A 20411-nucleotide genomic window follows, 5' to 3' on the forward strand; every position below is an offset into this window, starting at 1 on the left:
CCCCCGTGAGTCCTATCCTATGCCTTTAGTGTGTCCTGTGACCAGTCAGGATGTAACCTAAGTCTATTCTTTGTGAATATGAACATTTGCCTCCACTATATTCCTTTCAAAAGGTAGCAGTTAGGTGTCTTCCTTAAGATACCACTTTTAGTTAAGTATTAGGCGGAAGGACTCTGATAAATTAATTCATACCTAGATAATAATGACTGACAATGATTTGTTACTCCTTTCAGAAATATTTGCATACAAACAATGGATTCTCATCTTGACCTAGATAAATAAGAGGGAATCTTAAAATTTCAGATCTGGGTCTTCTCAGGGCTACTACACAGGTAACTTGCAATGCCATCTGTATAAAAAGTTAAACCTGATACTTATCACATCTTTGTGAATGAGAAAGCTGGTATTATCTGGAAAATATTGCATTATTCATTCAAAAGAGGAAGTAGAAGCTAATAAGTAGAATTATTATGGGACTTACCTGAAGCTCCATTAGTAATTGTTACCTAAGTCATCAGCAGAGATGGAACTAGCATTATTAGATGAGAATTGTAAAATTAGGAAACTACTACTGGAATAAGATATTTATGAACCATTTTTGAGGATCCTCACAGTACCATTTTGGAGAAGCATGCCATCTCCTTTTGACAAGATGATTGTTACTAAAAATTATCTGCATAACTGCATATACAAAAACCTATACAATGTTGTGGAACTCCAAGTATATTTACATTTTTAAGTAATAAAGATGGAGTCACTTTATAGACGTATCCATATTCTATTATCCAGGTTCCACTGGGATCTGCAATTGTAAAATAGCTGGCTGAGGTTAGGGTTACAGACTATGTCCATGTAACCTAATGCAACTAACTTAAACAAATGGGAATTGAACCACCAACTTTGACCTCAGTTACAACTTACCAAGTTACAACTTTAGGACATAAGTAGAATCCTTACCTATGTGACTAAAAGCAGGTTGAAATTCCAGGTTTGATGGAATTTTGACTTTGACCTCCTAACATTTGCAGTTTAAATTTGTTTTAATTGCAAGCTGTAAACATTTGTGATATACCAGTATTCAAATAAGACTTAATCAATTGATTCTTTGGAACTGAAAGTTTAAATTTTCTTTAGGAGTACTTAATCTATTTACTTAGCCAAAGAGATCTAATACGTATGTAATGTTTAATATATCTACCTCTTAATATGTATCATTTACTATACATAAAAAGTACACTCTTCAAACATAGAGATAAAATAATATCTAATTCATATGGATTTTTTTTTTCTGTTGCCAGGCTGGAGTACAGTGGTGCAATCTCGACTCACTGCAACCTCTGCCTCCTGGGTTCAAGAGATTCTCCTGCCTCAGCCGCCCAAGTAGCTGGGACTACAGGTGTGCACCACCACGTCCAGCTAATTTTTGTAGTTTTAGTAGAGATGGGGTATCACCATGTTGGCCAGGATGGTCCCGATCTCTTGACCTAGGTTGTTGTAAAATAGTTATATAAAAGCTGTGAAAATAATCTAAAGCACAATATAGATGTAGTAGATCAATATTATTGCCCTAATTAGAAGAATCTATCTTCTAAAAAAACCAGAATCATATGTATGATAACAACCAGTTATATACATGGGAATGAAAATTGTTAAGAAAGGGAATAACATGATCAGATCTGTATTTTAGAAAGATTACTTCTGGAACAGTGTGGAAAACGGATTGGCAGGGGATGAAGGTCATGGAACAGCGGAATGGGGGAGAAGGAGAAACTGGCGGCAGGGGCATTGGTTATTAGAATACTGTTGCAAACAGCTCAAGCAAGGGATGACAGGTTCATAAGATATTACAGAGGGCAGAATTAATAAGTCCTGGCAATCAATCAATGGGTTGGTTATTGGGAAAGATGATTATGAAGGACAGAAAGAAAGAAACAGTAATTTTTCAAATCAGAGAAGTAAGGACTACTAAATAGTTTATACTACAAAGCATCACCTTTTATTCTCATGTACTTCAGAAAATATAGAAATTCAGTTGGCTCTTCTGTATGCAGTGATTGGGCAACCAAATTCCTTCCTTTCCATTTGTCTTCTCTTCTTCCAAAAGTGGTATCAAGAGGCTACAAATCTCTCAAGTCAGAGTTCTGTTCCCAGGACTGAGTGTACTAGGCAGGGGAACCTTCCACAGGGAACTGTGTGAAAGCATTAGGTCCCAGGAAACAGGCTGGTCCCGTTGGAGCACTCTCCCACGGATGACGGCAGTGTAGCCAACTGGAGAATCTGATTACTGGCCAAAGAGGACTGCAAAAGGTTCGAGTTGGAGAAGTAATACCAAGTGCCAGCCCCTAGCATGAGGCCAGTCAGTAGGAGGAGAAATGAGTCACGAGGTCAGAAATTAGAACAGACTGAAGAAGAGTTAGGAATTGGAGTATGAGATAAGCTGGGGTGAATGGTTCAGGACAGAAGACATGAATTCTGAAAGAATTCTGAAAGAATGAGGGAGGCCTGCTTTCATGTAATGTGGGCAGGTTGGTACAGGCAAACACCTGATAGCATAATGGCACTGAACAGGCCCAGGCACCCTATATGGAATCCCTAAGCCAAAATATCTCTGCCTCAGGAGCTTAAGAACCTTACATTCTTATAATTACAGTAGCTTCACATTTGTGTCTGTTTCCTAACATTTGCAGTTTAAATGTATATTCTCATTAATATGTGATGCCACAAGTTATTTCACCCCTTTGATATTCATGGGACAGATGATTTCTAATCCAGAAGTCTAAATCCAAGGCTATTTTTCTTTTTCTAATGGGTTACTATTTTCAAAGATAAATCCTCTAATTTATAAACACAGACTTCTTCATTAACTATGTTTAACAGGTAGCAGAGGCTTAGTTACTGACAACTGCCAGGTGGTGACTTGGAACACAGCTCTTGTTTTTCAAATTTGCTGTAACACGATACAGAGCACAGAGCACATACTTTACTTCGACAGAGATGTCTAATTTTGCTCAGTTTTTTTAGCTCAGACTGTCATAATCTGTGCATGCTGCTCTAGGCTCTCCAAGAGGTAGATGCTGGCATTGAGGTTGACAAAGACTAAAACAAGAGAGTAGGAAAAGTACACATAGAAAATATGATGAATCCTTCCCACATATATCCCACCCCCAAAATATAGTCATAGGTATAAAAGGGATAAAAAGCTTAAGCAAGAAAAAGCTTGTGAGGGAAAATCCAATCTTGGAAAGGCTCAATAATCACAGTTGTCTCTGATTCTTTCCTGTCTACGTTTTGCCCTTTGTTTTGCTCTAAGACCTCTACCCAGTCTTCCAGCTGGGGCAGTTGTTGTCACCACCATCCCTGGTTTTGAGCAGCCCTCTGATAGCCGTAGCTCTCCTGGACCAGTTACAGGCAATTCCCCTTATTCTGCCAAAACATAGGTGGAATTTTTAAAGTGGATTTTTACTAAGAAAGAAAAAGAACCCCAAAGCAACGAAACTCTGATGCCTAGAACTGAATAAGACTATAGTCCTGAGATTCTTTATTCTAAGACAATGATGCTCAAAGGGGGCTTTCTAGACCAGCAGCATCAGCAACACCAGGGAATTTGTTAAAAATGCAAGTTCTCAGGCCCCACTCCAGACCTACTGAATCAGAAACAGTAGGAGTGGGGCCCAGGTAGCTATCTTTGAATACGCCTTAAAGAGGATTCTGATACATGCTTGAGTTTAAGAACCACTGGCCCAAGTAAACTGCAACCTAGTCCTGGGTAGCCCCGACGGGTCCCACCTTGCAGAGCATATAGCCTCCTCTTTCTTTCCTTGTTATCAATCGTGTTTGGTTCTGTTTGTCTCCGGCCTAGTCACTAGTGACTAACTCTACCTTTGGGCCAGTGGACTCCATGCTCTGGGCTAACATGTGTGCCAGGTGTTAGTATTACTACTAATCATTTCGGGAGCTTCTATATATATTTTTTGTTTCCCATGTGCTCTGCATTGCATTAACAACCCACATTGTATCTACTGTTGCACTTAATCCTCACAACAGCTCTACAAGCTAGGCGTTATCTCCATCTTCCAAATGAGGAAATGTAGACCCAGTGAAGGTGACTTGCTCAAGGAATGCAGGCAATAAGGAGCAGGGCCAGGATTCATACCTGGGTTTCTGTGGCTCCAGAGTCTGTACTCATAACCTTGATCCCATACTACCTCCTCATAGCCACATGGCTCCTGTACCTGGCACCATCGTCTGGGGAGCTTCTGTAACCGCATGCCAACTCACTGTCTTGGCTAGCTGATTTTCCCCTTTGTGCACTGGCCCTTTCACATATTATCTCAGGACAAGTTGCTTAACCTTGCTGAGCTTCAGTTTCCTTGTCTGTAAAATAGAAGTAATAATTATCTCAGAAGGTGGCTGTGAAAATTAAATAGGCAAACGTATGTGAAAGTGTTCCAAACTGTAACAGAAGGGAAAGGTATGATCTTCAGTTTACAGAAGAGGAAATGTAAGCTCAAAGTGGTTACCTGGCTTAAAAAAACCCTGCTGGCCTTCCACCTGTTATTTGAGGGTGCAAAGAGACCTCTGCCCCCATTATATCTCCATTGGCTACTAGAAGTAGAAAGCAATATTTAAGAAGTATTAACTTACTCTCTTTTAAGATGAAAACATTCTCAGTACAGGGCAACAAAAGGTCACAACACAGATACATTTTGATAAATGTATATAAAGGTGAGAACAGGCACTGCCTGGGGGATTACTGACTTAGCTGCTAGCCACAGAAATGGACTTTGGGTAGCCTAGCCAGAGGACCCAGAATCAGAGTGAGAGGAGTGAGGGGAAGGCAGAAACTCTGCTCCAAGGAGTAGGAGAGCACAAGGATTGACAAGCTTCATCGTTTTATGACCCAACTACCCATATTACCATTTAAAGCCACATTTAATCCTATCTCCCTTTTTCAACAATTTTTCAATTGAAGTCTAACATGTTTACAGAGCAATCCTATCTCTTTTTTTAATTGAGACATAATTTGTGTATAGTAAATTGCACAGATCTTAAATGTGCAGTTCGATGAATTATGAGAAATACATAAAACCATGGAATCTACCTCCTCATTAAGATAAAGAACATTTCCATCAACCCAGAAATTTTCCTCATGTCTCTTTTCAGTGAATTCTTGCTTCCAGTTTATAAAACACCTTCTTATATTAGGTTGGTGTAAAGTAGTTACTTTTTTTTTTTTTTAAGTTCCAAGGTACATGTGCAGGATGTGCAGGTTTGTTACATAGGTAAATGTGTGCATGGTGGTTTGCTGCATCTATCAACCCATCACCTAGGTATTAAACCCCGCATGCATTAGCTATTTTTCCTGACACATAGAGCAACCTTGTCTCTTTGTGTGTCCTTTTTCCCTTCCTCTGGAGGTTTCTGAACTCTCCAGTATCTTTCATTTTTCTTTTTGTACTTCCTTTCCAAAGATAAGGTTAGTTCTCTGTGAACTAGATGGTTATTCTTGCTCTTTCTTCTCTTCTGTTTCTTTTTCATGGTTTGTCCAGAATACATACAGTGTTTCAATTAGGGTAAAGGTCACAAAGCCAAAGGAGGATGCTAGTGTATTTTGTGGAAACCACCAGTGTTAGAAAAACAAGACAGAGGCAGCTTCAAGCAACACCAGATGAGTCTACTCTTGGGTTTCCTGAGGACTGAAGCCACTATGTGAGTTTTACATGGGGATTCTCTTTTAAGCTAATCTCCTATTTTCCTGACATGAAATGTATTTTCTCTGAAATGTAATTTCTTAAAGAAATAAAGCCATGAAGTAACCCCAGATAAATGCTGACTAGGTGATAGATGCCAAAGGGAAAATCCTCTACCTGCTTTCTTTCTGGCAATTCATTCTTCAGCAAGTCATTTTTCTGAAAGATCCCATTTCTACAGAGTACAAAGCTTGCTTTAAATAGGCTTCTGTGGAATTTAGGCTATCAATTAAAACAGATTCAAGCAGAGCATAAATTACAACCATCTTGAGATACCCACAAAGAATTCATGTACCATTCCCCAACTTATGTCGTAATTAAAAAGAAAAAACCACACTTGGCCAAATTTCTGGTCCACCCAGCCCAGAATTTTTATAGGGGGACACACAAACATGTTGGCAATGGGAGTGGAGAGGGTGTGGTTGTCCTCCTTAATGACGACCTCAAAGGGTAAAGACATTTTGGAAAGATAGCTTGATTGTATCTTCTACAAATCTAGTCTGACTCCTTTTTGAATATCTTTACAGATCAACTGCTACTGTTGCTCGAGTTGGTGTGTTCTGTAGGTTTTACTGCCTACTGTATAAAGTCTCACTTCCTTTTGTTTGTCTTGGATTGGACTCTTTTGAGTTTAAAGGTCTGTGCTGAGCTCTAGCCAGTAAATAGCTTTGATCACTATTTACTCCATACATACCCTTCATGATGCTTTTATAATGAAGAAAATAGTGGGACTTACCTCATAGGGTTGATAGGTACTGAAGGAGGCAGTGCATATAAAGTGCTCAGACCTGTGCTGGGCTCAGAGTGAGCTCTACACAAGTGATCATTATTAGCAGCCCTAGTATCAGTATTCACTTTGGCCATTGCCTCTATCTTCATCTCTTTGGTTTAATGAATGCTAATACTTTGAAGTCTGTTTCTGTAGAGCTCCTTCTCATTCTCTCATTTTTGCTGCCCATCTCTATGCCTGCTTGAGCTCCATTTTGTCTTTCTTGATTTGTGACCCCTTGAATTAAACATTATGTTCCAGATTTTAATCTTTTTTTTTCAAATATAGGACATGTCACGTTATTTCTAGTCTACTTTCTACTTATGCACAGAATTTTGTTGACCTTTCTGGCCAAAATGGCACAGTAAGTTGAAATTGTTCCAGAAATAACCTACAACTCCTAGATTCACTTTCTGGGGCCATAAGTAACAACAGATCTAATGATTTGTATTGTGCAGCTACTTTACTTAGTCTGTAAATGTTTTATCTTACTAAGATGATTCACTATTTCTTTTTCCCCACTTCCCCTATTTTGAGAGATTGTCTTGCCATTTATCCTATGTCAGCTTGGCATCTCACTACTGAGAAGAGCTTACTTAGTGCCAGGTAGAAACATAGAAATACCATTGTGTATGCCTTAGTGTAACCCGCTTATAATACTTCAACAAGCCTGGGCCCATGGTAATCTTAGCGCTGACACTGCTCCATCCAGAGCAATTCATTCATTCCGTAAGTTAGCTTGTTTTCCATGAAAAAACCTTTCCCCCAATCCACAGGGAGTCATTGAATGACAACAAAAAGTCAACAATATAAAAGCTTGTGAAGTGCTTTTTAAAAAGTCTTTGTAGAACTTAAACAAATTTACAAGAAGAAATCAACCCCATCAAAAAGTGGGCAAAGGATATGAACAGACACTTCTCAAAAGAAGACATTTATGCAGCCAACAGACACATGAAAAAATGCTCATCATCATTAGCCATCAGAGAAATGCAAATCAAAACCACAATGAGATACAATCTCACACCAGTTAGAATGGCGATCATTAAAAAGTCAGGAAACAATAGGTGATGGAGAGGAGGTGGAGAAATAGGAAACTTTTACACTGTTGGTGAAACTGTAAACTAGTTCAACCATTGTGGAAGACAGTGTGGTGATTCCTCAAGGATCTAGAACTAGAAATACCATTTGACCCAGCCATCCCATTACCGGGGATATACCCAAATGATTATAAATCATGCTGCTATAAAGACACATCCACACATATGTTTACTGAGGCACTATTCACAATAGCAAAGACTTGGAACCAACCCAAATGTCCATCAGTGACAGACTGGATTAAGAAAATGTGGCTCATATACACCATGGAATACTATGCAGCCATAAAAAAGGATGAGTTCATGTCCTTTGTAGGGACATGGATGCAGCTGGACACCATCATTCTGAGCAAACTATCACAAGGACAGAAAACCAAACACAGCATGTTCTCACTCATAAGTGGGAATTGAACAATGAGAGAACTTAGACACAGAGTGGGCAACATCACACACTAGGGCCTGTCATGGGGTAGGGGGATGGGGGAGGGATAGCATTAGGAGGAATACCTAATTTAAACGACGAGTTAACGGGTGCAGCACACCAACACTGCACATGTATACATATGTAAAAACCTGCACATTGTGCACATGTACCCTAGAACTCGAAGTATAATAATTTTAAAAAAGTCTTTGTAAATTATATTCTTTGGTTCCTCCCTGTCCATATGTTATTTACTCTCTTGAGAAGTGCTAATAGATTAGTCAGACGTGATTTTCCCTCATGGAAACCCTCCTGCTTTCCTTCCAAAAGGTCATGTTTGACTGTGACTCTAGATTTATTATTTGGCTATAAAACAGTGGTTCCAACATTTCCAGATTTTGCTTTTTAAGATTTTTTTTTTCCGTGGAAACACTAAATGTCAGTGCTGGCCCAATTCCCTTCATTTTATAATAAGAAAACTGAGGCCTAGAAAGGCATCTGCCAAATTTGTTTTTCTTATTAGTTTGTTAACAATTTGAGTAAAATTCTCATTCTGCATCATGCTGAAATGTTGGGGCATATGTTTTCTTGGATGTCTCAAATGGAGTGTATTTTTCTTAGCATGGAATACACAATAGATATCATTTATGGAAGGAAAAATGGTTCCAAGAACCTAATTTTTGAAAAAACAAATAGGCTTGTTACATTTAGCTTTATTGTCATAGGCTTTACCTCAGATATTTGCTTTTGGTTTTATTACTTTTATTAAGAATTCTAACCCCAAAACATACCTACTTTCTTGTTACTGTTAACATCACATTGCCAAGCTTATATAGTGTTTACAATATGCCAAGCATTGTTTAAGCACTATATGTAGATCCTCATTTAAAGTTCAAAAGGAGGCAATATGAATCTATGATGACTGAAGACAAGGAAGTGGATAACTTTGGGCTGGGGGAAGTAGTGACTGAATGGGAGCATCGAGATGACTTCTGGGGTACAAGTTTCTTTTTCTTGATCTAGGTGATAGATACATGAATGTGTTCACTGTGAAAATTCATTGGGCTGTTGGACACTTATGATTTGTACCTATAGAAATAGGTATCTCATGCTTTGATCAAAGTTTAAAGAAAAAATAAGGTTCATTTAAGCTCTTAAATCAATTTGATTAGGTAGTTCCTTTTATTATGCTCTTTAACAGGTAAGGAAAGGGAGGTATAGAGAAGTTAAGTACCTTGCTGATGATCACAGAGCTAGTATGTGGACAAAACTAGGATTTGAAGCTAAGTAGTCTGGATTCAGAGTCCATGTTTTTCACATGTACACTATATATCACCTCTCAGAATTGATTTTTTTCTGTAGCAAAGTTAGTTGCCTTCTAATCTTATGATCACTTTGTATTTAGTCCTAACTGCATTTACTTCTGTATCTCCCCTCATTATACATCACTACCCCCTGCTTCAATGAACTTGCACACACATACATACTTAGAGGAGAAAAGTAAGGAAAATGCCTTAACTACATAATTTGCCTGACTTTGGCATCTATTTTTGTATCTCTCTGTGTCCCCCAAAGATGCCCACGGTGAATCTCCCCATGAAACTAAATTATATAAATATCAACCTGAAAGTCTAAGAACATTCTCAGTGTTTTTTTTAAAGGCACCCTGAAAAATCCTTCCTACTAATCTCTAAGAGCACAAACAACATTGTAGTCTTTTGTTCTAACCCAAACATTTTAGGGATTCAGAAAATCACAGGAGGGAAACATTTTAGGCACTCTCGATTCCAACTGACTTTACCCCTGATTGTTGTGTAACTTTTGGACAAGCCAGAATGCTTTAGTAAATAAGGGTTAGATTTTTCAGAGATTCATGAGTGTTGCTCATAAATGGTGAGTAGTTGAGGCTCAGGTGAAGGGGCAAATAGACAGAGGAAAGGAACTACCACTATTTGTGAAGTGTCAAGTTTGTACCAGACATCATATTAGAGTGGTTTATATTCATTAACTCATTTAATCCTTACCATCACCATTTGGAGTAGGTAATAATAATTCCCATGTTGCACATGAAGAAAATGAGCCTCAAACATCAAGGTTACACAGCTAATAAGGTCTGTCTGGCTTTGAAACCCATGTTCCCCCATTACATTGTAATATCTTTCAAAAAGTAGATGTCATGTTGCCTGTTTTAGAGTAAATATATCAAATGAAAAGAGATGACAACATGAGTAAAACTATATTTTTCTTTTAAAAAGCTCTTATTGAAGGAAAGCTTTATAAACAACATGTAGCTCTTTTATAAACAACATGTAGCTGCTTTGTGATAATAGGGAAAGGTGTTTTGAACAACAGCACTGATCAGTTAATTCCACTCATAACAATGGATCATTACAGTGAATCATACTTTTTCTTTAATCTCTCTCCTTGGAAAGCACTGAAGGAAAAGGTGATTCAAAACTATTATAGATCTTATCACGTTTAGAACAAAGAACTCACTAAAAATACTGTGACCAAATGTTATTAACAATTAGAGCAAATTAAATTCAAAGTTATTATAGACCTATGATCCTGCCCATGAGGCTTAACTGTTAGTTGTGATTTAAAAATAAAAAACACTCCAGATATGGATAATGAAGCACTCAACTCTGCATTCCTTTTTTTTTTTTTTTTTTTGAGACAGAGTCTTGCCCTATCATCCAGGCTGGAGTGCAGTGGTGTGATCTCAGCTCAATGCAAATGCTGCCTCGTGGGTTCAAGCAATTATCCTGCCTCAGCCTCCCAAATAGCTGTGATTACAAACTTGCACCGCCACACCCAGCTACTTTTTGTATTTTTAGTAGTGATGGGGTTTCACTATGTTGCCCAGGCTGGTCTTGAACTCCTGATCTCAAGTGATCCACCCTCTTCGGCTTCCCAAAGTGCTGGGAAAACAGGCATGAGTTACCACCCTTGGCCTCTGCCCTCCATTTCTTATAATCAGTATAGGTATAAGGGTTAGAGGCTACACTCCCTGAGTTCATATTCTGGCTTCACCCCGAATAACTTTGTTACTTTGGCCTGTAGGATTGTCACATTTAGCAAATAAAAATACAGGGCAGCCACTTATATCTGAATATCAGATAAACAACTTTTTAAAGTATAAACATGTCTCCTGCAGAATCATTCATTTATCGAAAATTCAAATTTAACTGGCATTCTGTATTTTATCTGGCAACTCTACCTTGGACAAGTTACTTAAGCTTTTTGTGCTTCAGTTTCCTCATCTCTAAAATGTAAATGATAGGATGATAGTGGTACCTAGCTCATTAAGTTGTAGTGAGAATTAAATGAGAATATATGGAAATTGCAACTATGCCTGACACACAGTAAGAACTATATACATGATACCTATTATAATTAAATAATTCCTCTATTTGAATTAATTCAAGTTTGGCTTGGGCTTCTGCTTTGAAAAATAATTACTTTATATCTCATATGCTATGTGCAGAACCAAAGTAGAGAAGTGATACTGAAGCACTTTACTAGGTATACTCACTTTCCATACCTTGCAATTTTACTAGGAAACATATTCAATAACCCAGCATTTTACAACCCAGACATAGTTTCTTCTGCTATTGTTCATATAAATGACCTTTCCATACAGCAATAACCTTTTAATGCTTTTAGAGTCTGGAAAAAATAGGAAAATGTATATTTTTAAAAACTATATTTCATGAACTAAATCCATCCTTCACAACATAGTAGGCACCCATTTCTCTATATTTGCATAGCAAGAATCTGTATATTGTCAGATGCTAAAGTAACATTAAAATTTAAGAGTTGGTACATTTCAGTTTCTTGTAACACTTGAGAAAAACCCAAACACATAATAAAATGCAGTGTACAAAACATTTGAAATATAATTTATTTGTATCTGCTTTCATGATCTCATACTGTAAATGTCTACCACTATTTTCACAATTTATATAGAAAGCATGATTTATCTATGTTAATTTCAAGTTGGCATTTAGCCATTTGAATGCTTACCTTCACACATGGTAAACTATAAGAATGTGTGAAGTTTCATAAAAGGTCAATAGCACAGAAAGAATGGAAGAACCAGAACAGTATGAATGATTTTGAAAAATTGGAGGAATATTAACTAAAGTTGCTATGCACTTTCACAGCAGGCAAATATCATGGTTTTGCCAGTAATCTGTGCTTTAGATTGCAATAAATTGTTCCTGTTTTTCTTTCCATTGTAGAAGACACTCACTTGGCTTTGTGAAACCAGGCATGCATGTCATCTCCCACCTCATTTTCTTTTGAGTGTAGGAAGGGAAATATAATACAAACTGTTCTGGTGCACAATAATCTATTTTACAGTTGCAAGCAAGAAAACCATACCAGAAAAGCTGGCAACGTAGCATTCAGATCTCTTCACATGATTTCTGTTCTTTACTCCATTCTTTTCTTTACTGTCATTATCGTGCATTCAAAGGGAAATCTATGTATGCAGGAACACAGCAGAAATATTTAGTAATATGATCTCACTGACATGAGATTAACAATCATTACTCTGAAGGAAACGGTAGCCTTTCTGAAGATAGATATGATGCCAGTAAACACAGGACACATTTGACTGGCCCAAAACGTAGGACAATTATTTAAGAAGTAGTTTTCTAAATGGGAACTGAACAGTTCCAACTTGGTTTCTATTTTTTATGTCCTTTATTGACATCTTGACATGAGGTTACAAAGGATTTCTCTCTGCAGTTCTCAAATCTATATTTGCAGTCTGATCTCTTGCTATTTTCAACTGTCTTTTGGATATCTCCACTTAGAGGTTGTACAGGCACTGCAGACTCGGTGTACCCAAACTGAATTCCTTATCTTTTCCCCAATCCTGGTTCCCCTTCTACATTCTCTGGTGAAGTTCCAGTCGTTAACATTTATCCAGTTCCCCAAGCTAGATGTCACTGGTGTTTTAAACCTCTCCCTCTGGTGCTGTCCACATCCAATCAATTGGATGCTGTTGATTCCAACCGTAATTTGTTTCTGGAATCTATCCTTCCTCTTCATTCTCACAGCCATTAATTTAGTTCAGTCCCTCTTCTGTGCTTTTACAATGGCCTCCTAATGGTCTCTTAATAGGTCCCTCTGCTTCCAATCTCTCCCATATCCAATCTATCCTTTATGTGCTAAGCAGAGTTTTATTTTGAAAAAACAAATCTGGATCAAATTCCTTTCTTCCTTAAAGCCCCAAAAGACTACTGGGAGCCTAAGGGATCAAGTATAAACTCTTCAGATTGCCATACAAGGCTCACAGTCTGGCCCTAATGGATCCTTCCAGCCTCACTGTTAGGACACCTCATGTACTCTGTGTTTCTGCCTGTAAAATCAAATCAAACTATCAGCTAGTTCTAGAGGTTCTTAACCAAGAGTACCCAACATTATCACCTGGGGAGTTTTTAAAAAATAAAGTACAAGTGCCCTTTGTCTACCTCGGATGGACAAATTCAGAAACTGGATAAATGAACTGCAATAACTGTATTTTAACCAGGTATTCAGGTGATGGGGGAATACACAGGCCTGGTTTAGGCATTTGTTTATGCTGTTCCTTCTGTTTAGAATGGCTTCTTTTCTCCATCCCATATCCTCAATTCTCTACCTGGCTATCTCCTATTCATTTTTCAAGGTTTAGCTCAATATCACCTCCTCTATGAAGCCTTCCAGGATCTACAGAGGTAAAATGAATTGCTCTCTGGTGCCTGTTGCTGTAGTAATAGACTGCTATTATCATTTATTGCTGTGAATGCTCTTTGTTTTTTTGTGGCATTCTCCTGTGGGAAAGCAAACTCCTTGCATTTCTTTATATTCCGAGCACTTACCACAGTGCAAGAAATATGCGAGAAAAAGAAGAAGAAGAAGAAGGAGGAGGAGGAGGAGGAGGAGGAGGAGGAGGAGGAGGAGGAGGGAGGAGAAAGTAAGGGAAGAGAAAGTAAGGGAAATAAGGAAAGGTGGTGTGGAGTAGGCTGGACCTGGGGCAAAAGTGAAAGTATAAAAAACATTCTATCTTCTATTTTTCAGCAAAAATTCCCATTATAGTCTACAGTTGGACCCTTGCGGTGAGCCTCATGATATAAGATACTGAATGTTAACTAATCTTAACTATTGATGTGGCCCAGGAAAAAAAAGGAGGATGGGAGCTTTTCTTGTTTACAATGTTGAATTTCTGCCCCCACTAGAAACTTATGGTAGTCCCTGATAACATTCCTGCAAGGGGTGCCTGTTATTCCCTTATTCTGTTCACATTCTCTCAAGTACTGCAGTAACAAAACCATGGAAGTTTTTACCACAGGGTGACAGAGCCTCAGCCAAGCAATTGAAGGGTGGTAATTTTACACAACTGCCTTTCTTAGAGGTCCTGGCAACTTCCTTTTCCTCGGTGTGAGCTGATGTCAAAGTCACTTCCTATTTGGTCTCAACTGCCAGTTTTTTCCTGTTTTTAACTGCCACCTTTGACTAGAACTGTTTTCTTGAGAAGCCTACAAATGCAAGAACAAGTGGTCAATTCAATACATTTAAAAAAGTCAACTCAAAGTGGAAAATACCATTCAAATGGGTTGTTTAGCATCATGACACATGAAAAGCTCTCCTGTGAGTAAAAACTGCAGACCTGGAGAGCACAAGGGAACTTACCTGACCTCCTTACAAAGGGCCCAGGCCTCCAAAGAGTCTCTCCCAAGAAACTCCCCAGTCTCCTCAGGTACCTGTATGGCAAAATAAACTACCATTTTAGGATGGATGGTACAGTGGTTCTCTCAGCATTGAAGAGACTGCGAGTGAGCCTATGCATATTTCTGAGGGCCTTCACCTTAGGTCCAAGGCATCTAAAGGTCAACAGTCTGATTCTGTAAGTGAGAGTTTAGGCAGAGGAGCAAAACTGGAATCAGGAAGGGAGCTCTTCCATCTTTTGACTCCTGCCTCTACATGCGAATGAGTGTCCAGGCCAGCTTATCTCTCTTAGGTATGTAACCAATTGATAAAGGCCAGAAGTTATGAGTTCGATTCTTTTGGTACCTAAATGCAAACATTTCAAAGCAAGTAAGCATATATGTAAAGAAATGTTATAAGCAGGAAACTACTTAAATGGCAACTGCTTCCACCCACCTCCTCTGTTGTTCTATTCTGCTCAGCAGCATCAGGAAGTAAAGCTAGAGAGAATATTCAGCAGGGATGTCTTGGATAGCATAGCTTCCATTACATATAATACTACGATAGCGTGTTGTGCAAGCCACAGAAGGTACAAGGTTATTCAGGAGAATTCAGAAATCACACAGGTTTACTGTTTAATGTTCCTTGACCAGGGTCTGATTCAATAGGTTTCTCCTCGGGAGGCTATGCTGGAACAACAGCAACAATACATACAACATCTGCAAGAACTATCATAACATGGTTTCCAACTTGATGCTCAAAGAGAGTAAAGAGGAAATTTGAGGTATCATCTATGCTTTTATTAAAATAAAAAATGGCCCTTGAATGTTGTCCTTCCAAATATCAGTAGACTCCACGGCCTGAATCATAATATTCCCATCACTGGATGGTGAGCTTCTAGAATTACTCAGATAATTTTGTTTAGTTTCAAGTATTCAGGTAACTATTTCAATTTGCCATTATATTTGATACATATCTACATTTTATCCATTTCATCATAGTCACTAGGCTCAAAATGTGTAAGTCCAAAATGTGAAATCCTATCTTTAAGTTTTGTAAAGTAGAATAAGAGGTCAGATTTATCATGATGAGTTAACATATTTGAAGGCTAGGTAATGTCTGGTATATTGGAACATGCTCAGTGATTAATTTTTTAAAAAGAAATCATTAATTTTTTACCTAAAGTTATTTTCTGTTCAACATTATTTTTCATTAAGTTGTATTCACTTTTAGGGGGCAGACGATCTATGGCTCAGTGCAGAGGTAAAATAAGAATACTGCTTTGTTTCCATTACCCACTTGATGTGGCCCAATATCTTATGAGTCTTTTCTTTATTTGGTCCCAGCCACAACACTGAGCTAAAATCTTCAGAACAATGATTTTCAAGTCTGTTTCTTGGTTAGTAGCTCCTAACACAAAAACTGTGTGGAGCATGGTGCCTCAAACCTTATCATTATTGACATTGTGGACTGGAGAGTTCTTTGTTGTGGGGACTGTCCTGTGCGTTGTAAGATGTTTAACAGCATCCCTGGCCTCCACTCTCTAGATGCCAGTAGCACCTCCCTTCCTATTTGTGATACCCAAAAATGTTCTCCAGGAAGCATAATTGCTCCTAGTTGAGAAACATGCCCTTATCTCACTGTCGCCTATATTAAAGTTTGGCTATTTCCATCTACCTACACTTTAGCTAAGAACCAGTTAATTCAGTAAATATTTGTAAACACGGGTAAAGTTAAATATTTAATACAGGTTGAGCATCCCTAATCTGAAAATCTGAAATCTAAAATGCTCCAAAATTGGAAACATTTTAAGTGCTGACATGATGTCACAAGTAGAAAATTCCACACCTGACACTTTTGCTTTCTGATGGTTCAATGTATACCAACTTTGTTTCATGTACAAATTAAAAATATTGTATAAAACTATCTTCAGGCTATGTATATAAGGTGTGTCCGAAGCATAAATGAACTTAATGTTCAGATTTGGGTACCATACCCAAGATATTATGTATATGCTATTATTCCAAACTCCAAAAATATCCAAAATCTGAAGCACTTCTCATCCTAAGCATTTTGCATATGGGATACTCAACCTGAACAGAGGGTATGACATATGTCAGGAAATTGAAACCAGATGCCAAATTTAAATTATTAAGTTTTGAGGCCTCAAGAACACTGTCTAACTTGAAATTCATTACCCTTACCTAATCTGTGTATAATGTTACTCAAAACCTTACCTAATCTGTGTATAATCTTATTTTGTTTATATGGTTATTAAGTATTCACAGTCATTCAGGTCACACCAATCAAGCAGGTCCCAAATCCTCTCTGAGGTGCTATGTTACACTCTACGTGTGACCAAAATGCATAAGTTGTGTCTCTCCTTAAGAAACGTTTTCCAGTAAACTATGGGAATACACTATAATGTATTATCAGACTCTGGGCTGACTTTTTTTTTTTTTTTTTGGAGATGGAGTCTCGCTCTGTGGCCCAGGGTGGAGTACAGTGGTGCCATCTCAGCTCACTGCAACTTCTGCCTCCCAGGTTCAGCAATTCTCCTGCCTCAGCCTCCAGAGTAGATGGGATTACAGGCACACACCACCATGCCCAGCTAATTTTTGTATTTTTAGTAGAGATGGGGTTTCGCCATGTTAGCCAGGCTGGTCTCAAACTCCTGACCTCAGGTAACCTGCCCGCCTCAGCCTCCCAAAGTGCCAGGAAAATGGGTGAGCCACCGCGCCTGGCCTGCGCTGACACTTTGAAGTAAAATATTTAAGTTTCCTTTGTGTGTGTGTGTGTAACAAAAGCATACTTGAATTTCTTGTCATTTTATTTAAATTAAGAATTTGAGAAATAATGCAGTTCAAAGTGGAAAAAAAGTTTCTAATGCTCATAAAATTTGAATTGTTTTCAAATTTTGACACCTCCATAAGATTTAGTTTATACATACACACACACACACACACACATACACATATGCACACACACAGGAAAAATCATTTAAAAGCCCACAAGCAATCCCATGCAAAAACTCAAGTGATCTCTATCAATTATAACAACAACTGTTGCTTTATTTAATAGCAGTAAACCTAAATAAAGGATAAAAAGCTCACTAAGATCTCACAAGTAATGTCTTTTAGGAAATGTCTCAATATTCCAGGCCTCAGCATTAAGCTTTCATTCTTCCACATAGTTACATAACTCTGGCCCAGAATGATGTCAGAGAAAGTCGTTTCTCTGATATGCTTAATTTACTTATCTATCAAAATTATACAACTAGCTCATAAGTAGTTGTGAAATTAAAGTAGCAGGAAAGAATTTTGGAGACTAAATAATGAAAGATGTAACATACGATAAACTGAACAATTTAAATGTTCAGTAAGGTCAATGCCTAGGAGTTTAATCTGACATCAATAAAATATATAGTGTACACATTATGCACCTAGTAACCTCAGTGGAGAATTCAAAAGAAGTTCATTCATTCATTCAACAATTATTTATTGAGGGCCTACTATATGCCATGAACCTAGTCTCTGGGGATACAGCAATGGACAAAATGTATAAAAAGCTTGCCCTCCGAGTCTTGCCATCCTACCTGAATCATTCTCATGTAAGAGAGGCTGGATCTCTGGCCTCAAGGACCTAATATGGGCAGACAAAAGAAATGAAATACATGAAATAAGAAGAAAGAACTACAGTGTGAGCGCTGCTCACATTGGAGGAGTTTGAAGGAGGGCTTGGAGCAACTAGGAAGGGTCGATGGAGGTGAGATTTGAGACAGGTCTTAAATGAGGGAGCTTGATTCAGACCCTTGCAACTTAAAAGTGTGATCTAAACATCATCACCATGTGAGAGCTTGTTAGCATTGCAGAATCTTAGGCCCACTCCAGACTTGCGAGATCAAAATCTGCGCTTTTGAGGGATCAAAAGAACCCTCGGATTTCTATGGACATTAACAGTTTAGGTGGTGCTGCAGGTTTCTGGTCAGGCTGGCAATGTTGTGAGCTGGACTGGTGGGAAATCGAGACTAGATTGGAGCCTAGCATTAGGTTAAAAATAGGGAAGGGCTGGACTTGAGGAACCAGGAGTAAGGAAAATGCAGTTGTACCCTTTATCATAATTAAACACAAACAGAAACCGTAGAGAAAGTAGTAAGTTTATCACCAGTCAGCGGGACCTGCGTCTGAATTTTCCAGCTGTACCATTTCTTAATTGTGTGACATTTAGGTCAAATTATTTAACCTGGTTGAGCCTTTTTCTTCATCTGTAATATGAGGGGAAATCTATAAGACTCCAGAAGGCCCTTGTAAAGGTTCAGTGAGGTATTAATAACACATAGAAAGCACTTAGCAGTCCCTGGCACAATGAAAATGACATCCATTAATAATATCGATATTGATAAGAATCATATACTATTCTCTGAAAAAGATTTAAAAGGAAGAAGAGAAACTACCGTTTACCACTAGAGGCCCCCCACAATGTGGTGCGTAGAGACCCATAACAAATTTCAAGGTAAGGAACTTCATCTTCATTTAAAAGTGGCACTTGACTATTCCGTTTTTAAAAAGTAATTAACCCCTTACGTGTTCCCAAAGGTGCCTTCATAATGAAATTCCTGTTGCTATTATTACCAGTCTTACTGTCGCTACTGTTAGAGTACTCTCAAAACAGCCCGTCTCCCTCCTGAAGTGGAACTTAAAATGGGGCGGAGGCAGGGAGTTACCAAAACCACTGCAGTGTATGCTGAATTCAATAACCTGTACTGCTAACGATCCAATCTCATTTCCCAAACCTCTACTATCCTCATTAATTTTTCTGCCGACATACCGTCTGTTTTCCAATTTCCCTTTGCCTTACACGTGCAGAACTTATGGTAGAGAGAAGCCCCAGTTTGGCAGTTCTGCAAGTGATAGCCCAAGAGGTAGGGGGAATCTTAAGTTGAAGTCACCTGAAGCATGTCAGGGGTCAGGGAACTCGGAAAGCAAGAGTGTGGCCACGGATCTGCCAAGAAGCGCGACTCCCAACTGAGGAGACCAGATGGCGGGAAAAGGCGGGGGTCCACCGACTCCGCGGCTATCTGTGATCCTACCCTTGGCCAGGCCGGGGAGCCAAGAAAGACTTGCAACACTCCCCAAGTTTCAACTCAAGTCGTCTCCGAGGCTGCATGTGCCCCAGCCTCGCACGCCTCCCTGCAACGTGGCCGCATCTGGGGCGCCCTCATACCCTCAGGGTTTCCCAAACTCTTCCATTCTCTTCCCAGGCGCAGCCGTGTTCCAGGTCTCCCGGTCCCCGGGTTCTCCTCTTCGCGTGCCGGGAGAGTCTCCAGCTTCTCAGACTCCAGCAACCCCAGCCAAACCCCTTCGTTGCCTGGAGCCTCGGCTCCCGCGACACCGCCCGACTGCGGGGCGGGGGCAGGGCCAACGGCGGAACCGCCCCCAACCGCCTCCCCGGCCAGGCGAGCAGGCGGGTGGCTGGGGCGCCTCCACCTCCTCTTCCTAAAGCGGCGAGGCGCAGAGGAGCGGCATCACTCGAGCCCAGGTCCCAGCCACCACCACTCACAGCGCTCGGCGTTCAGGAAGAGGAGCAGCAGCGGAGGCGGCTGCTTCAGCGGCGGGCGGGCGCCAGAAAGGTAGACTGAGTCCCGGGCAGCTGCGCCGCGAACAGCCCACCTCCTAGCCCCG

At 39.3% G+C, this 20411-nt stretch overlaps 1 protein-coding gene across 1 annotated transcript in view; it reads left to right on the plus strand.

Moving 5' to 3' along the window:
* The first annotated feature begins 17183 nt into the window (after positions 1 to 17183).
* STK26 (serine/threonine kinase 26) overlaps positions 17184 to 20411 on the plus strand; it is a 55688-nt gene continuing 52460 nt past the window's right edge. Inside the window, exon 1 of the mRNA XM_015128177.3 lies at positions 17184 to 20359. Within this exon, the coding sequence (XP_014983663.2) occupies positions 19686 to 20359 (674 nt within the window). The 5' untranslated portion in view covers positions 17184 to 19685. The remainder of the gene's footprint in view (positions 20360 to 20411) is intronic.

The sequence above is a fragment of the Macaca mulatta genome, chromosome X (assembly GCF_049350105.2).
Source record: "Macaca mulatta isolate MMU2019108-1 chromosome X, T2T-MMU8v2.0, whole genome shotgun sequence".
Taxonomy (NCBI): Eukaryota; Metazoa; Chordata; class Mammalia; order Primates; family Cercopithecidae; genus Macaca; species Macaca mulatta.